Source organism: Chelonia mydas, chromosome 2 (assembly GCF_015237465.2).
Source record: "Chelonia mydas isolate rCheMyd1 chromosome 2, rCheMyd1.pri.v2, whole genome shotgun sequence".
NCBI lineage: Eukaryota > Metazoa > Chordata > Testudines > Cheloniidae > Chelonia > Chelonia mydas.
This window is the reverse complement of record NC_057850.1, coordinates 229,235,538-229,248,382: the sequence shown is the minus strand read 5'-3', so window position 1 is coordinate 229,248,382 and position 12,845 is coordinate 229,235,538. Positions and strand designations below refer to the sequence as shown.

The window sequence follows — 12,845 nt, the reverse complement described above, 5'->3', positions numbered from 1 at the left end:
GAAATAAAACAAGAAACCGTTGAGAATCTCAGACCGTTTACCGTGTTAAAAGGAAGACAGAGCAACCCTCAATTTTAAAATGACCGCTTTCCTCTAGTGATTTCCTCTTGTGAGCACATGGAGTAGCATTTGAAGGATTTAAAATAGGGACAATTAAAAAATATATAGTTAACTTTTGGTTATATAAACCAACAAAATAGATTTGTTGACTTCAAGAGTGGCAAGTTTTTCTTTTTGTTTAGTTTAAATAAACTATTAATATTATTTACCAGACAAAAAAAGAACTGTCCCTCTATTAACTCAATTACTAAAAGTAACAATTTTAGGAAATAAAGTTTGAGTGTTTCAGAAAAAAAACTTCTAGTGGTCGAACTGAAGAAACTACAAGTTTGCCATAACGGTTGAATTTATTTACAAATTTAAGCATGGTTTATACACCTCAATTTACATAAGAGGGAAACTAGTATTACACTTCATATCAATATACAGTGAAAGAAAAATGAAAAAGCAAAGTGCATACTAAACTGAACCTTTATTATTCCAAAAACAGATGCCAAGCATGTCATATTTGCATGTTTCTGAATGCATATTCCTAAAATACATATACATCTGTAACCAATCAGCCAAGCAGCTTGGTATACTGTTTTAGAGCAAATGTCTTGAGGTTCTTCCATACTGTACTAGGGATGTCATGGTACTAAGTTGACTGAATGAAAACATAGTAAATAGGAAAAAACAGAGGTATTGCAGCAATGGTTTTGAAAGGAAAGGAAAACGCATTCTCTACTAATAAAAAAAAATTGAGCTAGCCCAATGTTATACTTACAACAAAATCCTGTGTTAATGCTAATTCTAAATTTAATTACCAACTTATTTCAATTTTTTCCATATTTATTGGCACTATTTTTCACTATTTAACCTTAAATGTTAATTTTCTAATAAAAGCCTTCTCTCTAGGACAGAAAAAGCATATAGTGTCTAATATTTTCTATAATTGTACGGAGAGATGCTTCTAATCGGCAAGTGTTAATTTTCCTAAAAATTATTCCTTGGACCTGGCCGCAGCAAGATGCATATATAATGCTACTAGCAATAGTTTTTGCTTGACTATAACCTAGTTGCTAACATTTTTAGACTTTCTTCTGGCTCTAGAATGTCTGAGTATTTATATGGATTAAAAGTTGTAGAATTTCAAGCAAAAAAGACTTATTTTTATGGAACAGGTAACAGGGAATGTTTTTTAAAACAACAAGCCACTTGCTTCTGAAGTACCCTTTTTTGTTGAGTAATACTTGTCTCCTCTTGGAAGAAATCTTTCACAGGTTTATCAAAAAGCCCATACACAATATTAGTAAAAACCAATTCAATAATATGTCCAGCAGTATAAAAGCATGGCTATCAAATTACATCCATATCTTGCCTTTATAAAGTTTGAGAGATAACCTTGTCAGGAGCACATTAGGTGTGACAGCGCAGCATTTCCCATCCCTGGCACAGTTTTGTCAGCATGAACACTACTTTTTACAGTGTGGTCCAAAGAGTTTTAAACAGGTGTATCCCATTATTGCCCACATATCGTGTTGAAAATTTTGAATCATATGCGTACATTTTATCTTTTAAGAGCAATGAAAGTGAAATTAGCAACAGTTCATCTGTTTTGGGAGCCCTGTATTTCCCTGTATTGGGGATACACTGTGTATCCACTCATTTAACAGCTATGTTTGTTGCATTTCTGGAGCAGGAACAGTGTTTTTTTAAAACTGTACTTTATTGGTAAACATAAAATCATTACTGTTCTGTAACTTTAGCACTTAAGGGCTCACTTTCTACAAAACTTTATACTGTACATATTATGATGGTACCACTTCAAGCCCACATATAGCAGCATAACCAAGGAAAATATGCTTGAACATACTAGAGCATTCACTTTTCTTTTCTTCCCATTTCAACATTTGACTGAGGTCTCCAAACAAGGTGGATTCAACCCTGAGATTTTATATTTCTGATTTCTTTTTCCTAGGGGAACTTACTTTATACCTTGTTTCTCATTCTGAACAAAGACAAAAATTAGATAATTGTAACAAAAGCTCAAGACAATGCATAACACTAAGAAATGTTAATATAATGCAAACATCAGGAAGAAAAAAAGCTATGTTGCATTCGGAGACAACTGCATTGCTAGATGTACATTCTTCAAATTATCAGTTAGACTCCATAAAGGAAGTTGTTATCTCACTTCTAGTTTTTTCCCCTCTACAACTATCTGGATTTCTTTGGCATCCAAAGTCTCATATGTCAATAAAGCTTCTGCTAAATTCTTGTGTTCTTTTGCATGGGTCTTCAAGATGTTCTTTGCTCGCTCATATGAGTCCTAAAGTAAAAAGGTAAAACTTTTTTTTAAAATTCAGAACAGAAAATTTAAGAAAATGATACAAGTACATTTTTTTAAAATTGTTTTCCTCATTAGATTCAATATAAACCACTAAGAAAGGGTACTCAACACCCGTGAGAGATGTCCTTTCAGTTCACTCTTAAGTATAGCTTTGATTTTTCAAAGACTTAAGCACTTGAAGCATTTTATGCTTATGATTAGAGTCCCACAGACTTCAGTGGCTCTCCTCATGTGTGTAACTTTACACCCACATTTAAGTCTTTGCAGGATCAGGGTCTATGTGTGGGTTGAGGAAGCAATCCTGCAGACCTGCTTTGTGCTACTTAATTTTTTTTCTTTTTTTTAGTAAATTTGGAAACCAAATGACTGACAAATCAGTATAAGATTCCTCAAAGATTACTATTGAACATGTCAAGTTTTAAAATCAAACCCTGTGAATTATCAGAACACAATAAAAGGGCTTAATAACATTTAAAAATACTCGTATTACACAGCTTCAGATGTTGCTGTCTCTCTCAAAATGTGCCCAGGCTCCAAAGAGTGTACAATCTAAAGTTTTTTTGGTTATTTTTAAGGTAAAAAGTACCTTTTATCAATTCACTTTTAGACAATTTTTTTTAATTACCTCCCAAAAAATTTAAGTTATGATCCATTGAAAATAGAGGATTAGAAAGATATAGCAACACTTATCACAATGCTATAAGTGTATGTAATCTGAAAATTCCAATACACCATTTTAAATTAAACATAATAAATCTGAATCTCAAATATATCAGCACTAATAAGAGTTAGAATAATTATTTATATACAATATAATTTAACCACCAACCATCCCTCAAAATGCTAACCAGGAAGTAAAAATTTGAAAAAATGGTGGTAGATACCCTAAATTGGAACTCTGATCTGGAATTCGCAGAATGACAAAGAATTATGTTCAATTACTTGAGGGAAAGATATAAAACAGTGTGAAAGTAACACAAAATCACCCCCTGTTCTAAAATAGGTGACTGGAAGGTATTTAGTGAAACTCCCACATTAATTCATTGGAAATTACACAGTTAAAGCACAGCACCATGTGTTAACATGGAATGCATCAGGTGTGCCTGGATAACTAAACCAACCCAGCCTATGCCATACTGCTTAAACATAAACCAAATGCAAAGCTACTAACAACTCCTCAAAGGAATTCAATATGAAGAGACTGCGTTTTTATTCAAATTTGACTTAGCTGCACCTTTAAGAATATTTCCATCCACAAGGTCAGACACTATATTGTATATTGCAAAGAAACCAATATAATCAGTCATTCATTATCTTTGTTCAGCCCACCTCTTAAATGAGATAAGTAATCGCAGGAAATAAATCTTACCCTTAAAAGTGTTCTTATTTCCTGTTCAATTGCAGACTGGGTTTCAGGACTGAGTTTCCCTGTATCTGTGTACGTCATGACACCAAGCTAAAGAAAGAGAATAGCAAGACAAGAAAAATCCTCCATTTCAATAAAACACTGATACTATTGCTATTTTTGTATAAATAGCATCACCCACCCGCCTATCTACCATATAGATAAGCAAACAAAATTGCTAGATAAGATAATATATACATCCATATTAATAAATCCCGCAAAAAATCACAAGCCAAAATGAGCTATAACCTCACTTCAGGATTATATTTCCACACGGTCAAAACAAAGCTCCCTTTAAGATTACATCTTAGCTGTGAAATAATTTTTATTCTTCTCAAGCTAGCCTATATAATGCTGTCTCTTTAAAAGTCTGCAAAAAACTCTCAGTTCTCTCCACCCCCTTTCCAAACCTCAGATGAGATTTTCTTCCAAGGAATGAATCCTTAAGATTATATTATGTTTTAGAACATTTATTTTGCTACCAAAAAAAAAAAAAAAAAAAAAAAATCTTGTGAGCATCCATAAGCAGAAATTTGTTTAATTAATGCAAGCGTATAAGTTGATATGTCAAGTGTACAGAACTCAAAAAGAAAACCCACTGTATAAAGGTCAAAAGACAAAGCCTGCATTTCAAATTAGCCAAATCACTAGTTACTATGTCAACAGAATTTCTTGATCTCTATATAGCTTGATCTTTCATAGCTGTGTGCACATAAAAGGTACAGAATCAGAGCAATAGCTATGACTCGGTATGACTAAGATTGAATTAATATGATCTTACCTTCTCACTCATTCCAAACCTAGTCACCATCAGTTTTGCTATTTTAGTAGCATTGTCAAAGTCACTGGAAGCACCTAGATATTAAAAACAAAATTTAAGTTAGAGTCAGCTAAACCAAAGTTACATAAACTTAATATCCATTGAGAGAAGATTCTTTAGCCACAGATATCAACTGACCTGTTGTGATGTGATCACTTCCAAATACGAGTTCTTCTGCTACTCTCCCTCCCATACTAACATCCATTTGTGCAAGCAGCTGGGATCTAGTTTCACTCCACCTGTCGTTTTCTGGTAGCAAAGATACCTATAAAATGTAGAACTGGTCAGACTAAAATAAAATAGAGCATAAAACAGCAGTGTTAGGGCTTCTGTTTTTTTCTGGATTTATTAATTTCATTTTTCAGGGGGGTTTTAAGCAATTTTTGAGTTTTATATAGATGTCTAAAAATCAGGGGTTTTCAGGGCTCATCAGTATATACTGTAATGAGCACTCTCTTTGTAACATTCCTTAGTACACTTTAATGTAGTCCTGTTTCAAATTGCACTATGTTAAAGCACACTAGGGAACTTTTAGTGCACACCAGCAGGGTCTCCACGGACCTATTAAAGATCAACACATTAGTGTGCTTTAAAAATCACACCCCCGTAGTCCAAACTACTGCTCTGTGTAGACAAGGCCTAAGATACAAGTAACTATTTTCAGTGTTTATTGGATAAATACCAATTTCTTTTCTTTTTTTTAAATCAGAGGTGTTTTATTGGTAAAATGTAAAATCAGAAGCCCTAAGCAACCTACAGGTTCATATACCTAAGAACCAAGATCAGGGAACTACAAAATGACTAGTATCCCCAGTATTTCCTAAATGTGTGCTGAGCACAGGTCAACTTGTCTGAGGGATATAGATTCATAGATTCCAAGGCCAGAAGGAACCATTGTGATCATCTAGTCTGACCTCCTGTACAACACAGGCCATAAAACTTCCAAAATAATTCTCGTATTCCTACAACATCCCTTTTTAAAAAACATTCAATCTTGATTTATTAGTAATTTTTGTTGTCAGAAGGGGGTCATGGTCCAATGAAGTTTGAGAACCACTGCCCTATTCTATACAGATTTCACAGAAGAAACCAGTGTTTCTCAAACTGGGGGTCCTGACCCAACAGAGGGTCGGGGGGGTGGGGGTGGGGTTCGCAAGGTTATTGTGTGTGTGCGCGGGGGGGGGGGGGGGGGGGGGGGTCGCAGTATTGCCACCTTTACTTCTGCATTACCTTCCGACCTGGGTGGCTGGAGAGCGGTGACTGCTAGCCAGGCGCCCAACTCTGAAGGCAGTGCCCCACCAGCAGCAGCACAGAAGTAAGGGTAGCAATACCATAGCATGCCACCCTTACTTCTGCGCTGCTGCCTTAAGAGTTGGGTCCAGACCCCTACAATTACAACACTGTGAAATTTCAGATTTAAATATCTGAAATCAAAAAATCAACACCATGAAATTGACCAAAATGGACCGTGAATTTGGTAGGGCTCTAATTATTATAGATAATACCATCTCTCTCTAGTAATGGACCAATACCATTGTCAGGATTCATTTGTTTCTATTATATTTAAAAACTCCTCATTGTCCTTTACTGTGCTGGCCATAGATTTCTCCTTGTGTCCCCTATCAATTTCTACAATTCCTAACTTCTGATTTATATTAATTACTGTCAACTTCCCCTTTCTTTAATTTGTTTGTTTTTACAGCTGCCTCCACTTCCCCTCTAAACCAGGTTGATCTTTTAACTAGTGCAGTCTTCTTTTTCAATTGGGACTTTCTGGGCATTTAGTAAGGTGTGCTTAAATTATTTCCTAACCCAAATTAGCCCTATTAAAGCACATGTATTACTGGTCTGGACTTTATTCTGCTTGCACATTATAAACATGATCAAAGTCATGATCAATTATACCCAAGCATCCATTAATTTTTAGTTCTGTGGTCAGTTGCTCTGTTAGACCTTGCCTTAATATAGAATTCCTCAGTGTTGACTGCAACACTTGAGGATGTTTTAGTACTGGCACCATGAGACTTCCATGGAGTCCAGGACTCCACTCAAACTAAAGTCCCCCAGTCTCAACTTTTTTTCCTTACATGTTGTAAATAGGTGCGTAAGGCAGTGGTCATCTTGTTCCCTAAAACTAATTTGGTGATCTATAGCACACACCAACTAATATCCCATCTTGTTCTGTACCTGTTTGGACACTGGTCCACATGCTTCTGGATCAATGTATTACGCTAGTTTGGCTGGATATTTAAAAGACAAATATACACAATAGGGAACACGTCCCTTTTTGTTCAAATATCACCCAGCTCAGATTTCAAAGGACAGGATAGAAATGCTGAAGGGGCAAGGTCTGTCCTAAAAGAAGAGCGAGCAAATTACTGAAGTTAGCAATATATTTTAGATAAAATATCTTTGGAGAAGTATTGGCTTGATACAAGGAAGTTTCTACAAAAGGCAGCTCTGCTTTTAAGCTTTCCGGGATTTTCTGGCTGTTCTAGAAGAGAAAAGGACCAGTACTAGTTCAGAATCACATCAAGACTTAATATTCCCTCCTTGTTTGTTTGAACCATTATTGATGGCTAGCTGGTTTGAAGCTAAAGAGAAGTCTGTCTCTCTAACCCAGCTATAGGAAAAAGGAACAAAGTGGAAAAAAGATTCAGAAGATTCTCTTTAAAAAGCTTATTTTTATATCATATATACATTAGTTTATTACAGTAGTTTTGCAATATCACGACATGCCTTTTATGTCACAATGTTGCTGGGAAATTCCTTGAAAGTGCAAAAAGGTAAATAGTATAAATGTTAGGCTTATTTTTAAAAAAACCTCACATGTCCAAGTGTTGGTCCTCGGGGCATGATTGTAGCTTTGTTGATTGGCATTGCATCTTTGGTATAATATGCAATTATAGCATGTCCAGATTCATGATATGCTGTGATTGTTTTGTTTTTATCGTCAATTTCTACACTTCTACGTTCAGGTCCTTAAAAACATATGAAAAGGAAGAGATTAATAAAGCTGCATAAAAAGCACATGAAATTAACTATCATTCAAACATGTTTACATACACATGACCGACATTTGAGGACTACAGTGAAATAAGAATCAAACTATTGTCATTAGATTTGTTACTGGGAGGAATTTTCAAAAAGGCTCAGTATTGGTCTAACCCCGCTCTCACTGAAGTCAATTTGACTTTAATGGGAGTAATGTGAGGCTAATTCCAAGTGCATTTGAAAATTTCAGTCCATCAAGTATAAAAGGATCAGAAGAGGTTTTTGGAATAGTATATGCCTCAGGCATCTAAGTTTTACCTCACCACATGCAACTCAAACCAAATCTTGCTCCAGGGTTCTGATAATCTACCTCCCTTCTTTACAAGGAAGACGCATATCTCCTTTAATTGATCCTTTGCCTCCCATTTATTTTTAAATGCTGACGGCATACTCATTACTGAAACAGTCCTTGCTACAAGAAGCTTGCAGTATTAGCAAATCTCAGAAAATCTGTTTTAAACTGCGGTTAACATACTGTTAACCCTCTGATCCAGATGGGTCCTATCCAAAATTGAAGTGAACAGCAGAAGTCTACAGATACAGGTCATCCCCTTAATCCTCATCCTCCCCCAAAGCCTCAGTCATGTCACAACAGCATGCTTTACTTCAATCCAAATATTCTCGTAACTGTATCTATGATATAGTCTGGCTGAGTATGTTACAGACAGTGCCACTGTTTATTTTTTGTACACTATTTGAATTTGTGAAAGATTACTGCAGTAGGTTGGAAACATGTTAATTTCTTCCTAACTTCAGCGCTTCTGAGCACCCAAGCATGTTGGATATAATGATTCAAATAATTGCATCTAAAAGCCATTAGCCTTTATGGCCAGAGTAAGTTTCCCAATGTAGCACACTACCATACAGAGCGTTTGCTGTCAGTATCCGAACCTGCCATGGCAACTATTATAAGCTTTGACCTAACTAGATAACATTACTGTACTTGAGGCTATTACATTATTAGAATATCATTTAGGTTTGCATTTGAAAGCATCTATCTCAGGACTTTCTAATGTACCACCATTGTAATTGGCAGGCACTAACCTAAAAACATCAGTCTAACTGAGAAGAAGGTAGTTGAAACAGATAACGAAATGCAATAAACACACTCAAATACAAAATCACCACACTATCTTAAAAATTGTTAGTCTTGCATATGTAAAAGCCTACCCATGAGAATTTTGTCCTTTGAGAATTCCAGTTCCTTCATGGTTACCATATCTTTCCCATCAACAGCTGCCTTTAATGCAGCTTGGTTCACAAGATTTTCTAGCTCTGCTCCAGAAAATCCTACTGTACCTCGGGCGATTATTTCTGGATCGAGAGCTGCGTGCAAAAAAGAACAGATATTGATACCACCTATTATTTCCTTGCAAAGATTTTTTTTTCTGTTTATCTAACAATGTCAAAAAGGGGTTCGACATTTATATGAATGAGAATGCCTGGTTACAATAGTAAATATTAAAACAAACAAGTTTTAGAAGGGATATGAACTCTCATGTCTCTGGATTTAGACACACCTCTAACCATTGCGGATTAGAAGGAAGCTTTGCTTGGGGCAGGTTGTCCCACAACTGCCTATTGCAGTTTCTTGCACCTTCATCTGAGGCATCTGGTTCAGGTCACTATCGCTGACATGACAATGAACCAGATCAGGGGTTCTCAAACTTCATTGCATCGTGACCCTTTCTGACAACAAAAATTACTTCATGATCCCAGAAGGGGGGACCAAAGCCTGAGCCCTCCCAAGCCCCGCCACCCCGGGGGAGGGCAGGGGAAAACCAAAGCCCTACCTCCCCAGGCCGGGGAGCCAAAGCCGAAGCCCAAGGGCTTCAGCCCCAGGCAGGGGGCCTGTAACCTGAGCCCTGCCACCCAGGGCTGAAGTCCTCAGGCTTGGGCTTTGCCTTTGGCACTGGGCCCCAGCAAGTCTAAGCTAGCCCTGGCGACCCCATTAAAATGGGGTCACAACCCACTTCGGGGTGAGAATCGCTGAGCTAGATGGACCAAGAGTCTGATGGCAAAAGATGTCACCCCATGCAACTAAATATTGATACTTACATTGATCATACTTTATTTTATTAAGGTACCATTTCAGAATTTCTGTTCGACCTTTTACATCTGGCCTTGGAACTGTAACTTGCATGTCAAAGCGGCCAGGACGTATTAGAGCACTAAGAGAAAGGAAAAAGAAACTTAGTAAATAAGACGTGCTTTAACATTTGAATATCAATGTTACTGACAGAGTGTTACAGCAACACATCTAATTTTCCTAATAAAACAGACATTTTGAGAAGACTTTCTCCCAGGAACACACCTCTCTCTCCACTTACCTGTACACTGCGGAAAAAGCGGATGTAGGTGTTTGTTGCTGGTTAACTTTAGCAGAAAGCAATTTCTATTAATCTATCAGGAGGTACAGTAATATTTTTTTTGTATAGAATTACTGCCAAAAATGTATATGCAGCTAAGGGGGTGATTCTTTACCAAGTTGTTAATGCATCGTGGCAGAGGGGGCACCCAGCCACCACTTTGCAAATTTTTACAATTCTTACTAGAAAACATGGTAATATTACCTGTTTCCTCTAAATCAGTGGCTCTTAAATGTTACAAATTGGCCAGTCCCTACAGCTTTCCAGAGAAAAGTAACCTCAACATCATTTGTAAAATCTGAAGATTATCACAACTGCATCTAGTTACTTAAACAGCCCCCATCACTATACAATTGGAGATTTAATACACATTTGTGAAACTGGTACATAAACTTCATACTTACTTATCTAATGCTTCAGGGAAGTTTGTTGCACCAATAATAATAACTCCTTCATTAGGCTTAAAGCTTCAAAAAAAGATTTTAAAGGATATTAGTTTACAAAATTAGATTCCTAAGCATTATGAAATTTTATTTAAAAAAAAAACAAAAACCAAAAAAACCAAGGACTGCCCACTTTTTAGCTAGTTTACTACTCCTGGCTCTTCTCTGGGCCAGCTGCAGTCAATTGGCCTTTCGGAGTGTGGAGTCCAACGAGGTATGAGCCACAAAGAACATAAGAATGGCCCTATTAGGTCAGGCCAAAGGTCGATCTAGCCCAGTATCCTGTCTTCCAACAATGGCCAGTGCCAGGTGCCCCAGAGGGAATGAACAGAACAGGTACTCAAAGTGATCCATCCCCTGTCGCTCATTCCCAGCTTCTGGCATACAAACATAGCCACATCAACCCAATGACTGTCTACAAGTCCCCTCTACCTGCCCATCCATTCCAGAAGACACAGCTCTGGAGGCAATCAATTGATAGATCATCATTAACAGGAACAAAGCGTCTTTATTTCCTCAAATGGAGCTTAAAGTTTGGTCTAAATAATGGAAAAGGGGTATTTTTCACCTCCCAAAATCAAACCTCTGTTTTGAAAATTGAAGTATTTTAGGCTTAATCAGTAACAAAAATAGCTTTGTTAGGCTTCTGGCTTGAATGAGTTGATGTGAAACATCAGGTGCATTTTTGTCCAAGACTCTGAGTTAAGCACTATTACATAAAGATAGATGAAGGAACATTCCAAACCTGTACTGCCTGTCAAAGTGGCAAGATGCAGCCAAGCTCCCTAGGCCAAGTAGGGACACAGTTTTATTAGCTTATCCTTGAGGACAACATGCAGGTAGTAAGCGCTTTTCAGCTTAATACTTCTATCTGGGGGGAGGTGAATTTAGATTTTATTTGGTTTAAACCCTTGAAACACTGTTCCTAGTTCTCAAGGTCTGTATCCCAGTGAGAACACCTGTCAAATGCATCTACTTGAATCAGAGGAAAAAGACAAAGTTAAGCAAAGCTGGTGCACATAGCCCTTCTGGCACTTACTAAGCCATTGCCCCTGGGGCTAGAGGGGAAAGGATTATTCAACCCTGCAAAGGGAAAGCAACATTTCCATCACTACTTCCCCTTTCATTGGTAGCTTTAATTCCTGCTGGAGCTCTACAGGCACTACACCAGCTAATGCTCCAACTCAGATTTCTCATTCCCCCGCTTAATCTTTCCCGCCTTTTTCTCTCTTTTTTTTTTTTTAAAACCTTGCACCTCCTCCATCAAGCCCACTCCCCTCCTCGCCAATTCATCTGCTTTGCCACTTCAACCTGGCCCTCTCATATACTTTCCGCCACCAGAATCCCTGGCTCTACTGTTCTTGCTGGCATAAAGTGGTGATGAAATTGGTTCTAGGTATTATTTAAATTGTATAACCTTTAATCAAATCTCAATTTTGAAGAGATTCTTAACCTTAACTTTAAGAGAGGGAATATCTCATTCAGGTGTTTTAAAAATATCAATATAGACAAAGGTTGGCTCACTACAAAAGAACAAAAAAATATGTACCCGTCCATTTCGGCAAGAAGTTGATTGATGGTCTGTCTTGAGTAAGGATGCATTGGAGACTCAATTCTCTTCCCGCCCACAGAATCCAACTCATCAATAAATATAACACAAGGAGCATTTGCTTTTGCTTCCCCTAACAAAGAAAATATTTTAAGAACATTTGAAATCAAAGTATTTCACATATTGAAACTAAATCCAACTTTCCCAATTATTTTAGGATTCTATTATTTCTAGTCTATTATTCCACTATTTTAGGATTCCATTTTTTTTTTTTGCCAACTGTCACCAGAATTGCACTTATTTCAGTCAATGAACTAATGTATTTGGGAAAAAGTCACCAAAGATTAAGAAATTCATATTTTAGATCATATGCTCACAAAAACTGTTTAGTGTAAGTAGATGTAAAATTGTGACCCATTAAAACAGAAGACATTGCCAAATTTGAGGAACTTTAAGTTGACCCATTGTATTGTACCTTATCAGCTATCTCACAGCAAAGGTTTCACCTTCAGAATTACAGGTATTAACGCTCAAAAGCGATAGTGGTGGCCTTAGAAAACTCCCCAATAATCTAACATTCAGACCACAAATGGGTGCATACATACTAAGCATCACAGGTTGGCTTTATTTTCCTTCTAAATACCATCTGTTCAGGAAAACTTGCATCTACATATATGGGAAGGTGACTTGAGCAAAATGACAAGTGTCAAGGCAAAAAGTCAGTATTTGGCCATACCAGTTTTCATAGTGCTTTAAAGCTCACACTCAGAGGCTGTTGATTGGAATAAGAAAGGGGATATTGAGATGTTAGCA

The 12,845-nt window shown here is 37.0% G+C and overlaps 1 protein-coding gene across 2 annotated transcripts in view; it reads right to left on the bottom strand.

The window, feature by feature from the left end:
- Nucleotides 1-388: 388 nt before the first annotated feature.
- Nucleotides 389-12,845, bottom strand: part of YME1L1 (YME1 like 1 ATPase) — a 32,057-nt gene continuing 19,600 nt past the window's right edge. For both annotated transcript variants that reach the window (XM_007058497.4, XM_037890890.2), the window contains exons 11-19: nucleotides 12,033-12,165; nucleotides 10,445-10,507; nucleotides 9,730-9,842; nucleotides 8,842-8,997; nucleotides 7,447-7,598; nucleotides 4,756-4,882; nucleotides 4,579-4,652; nucleotides 3,762-3,848; nucleotides 389-2,371 (exon numbers count right to left, since the gene is read on the bottom strand). In XM_007058497.4, coding sequence (XP_007058559.1) covers nucleotides 2,228-2,371; nucleotides 3,762-3,848; nucleotides 4,579-4,652; nucleotides 4,756-4,882; nucleotides 7,447-7,598; nucleotides 8,842-8,997; nucleotides 9,730-9,842; nucleotides 10,445-10,507; nucleotides 12,033-12,165 — 1,049 coding nt within the window. In that variant the 3' untranslated portion in view covers nucleotides 389-2,227. The remainder of the gene's footprint in view (nucleotides 2,372-3,761; nucleotides 3,849-4,578; nucleotides 4,653-4,755; nucleotides 4,883-7,446; nucleotides 7,599-8,841; nucleotides 8,998-9,729; nucleotides 9,843-10,444; nucleotides 10,508-12,032; nucleotides 12,166-12,845) is intronic.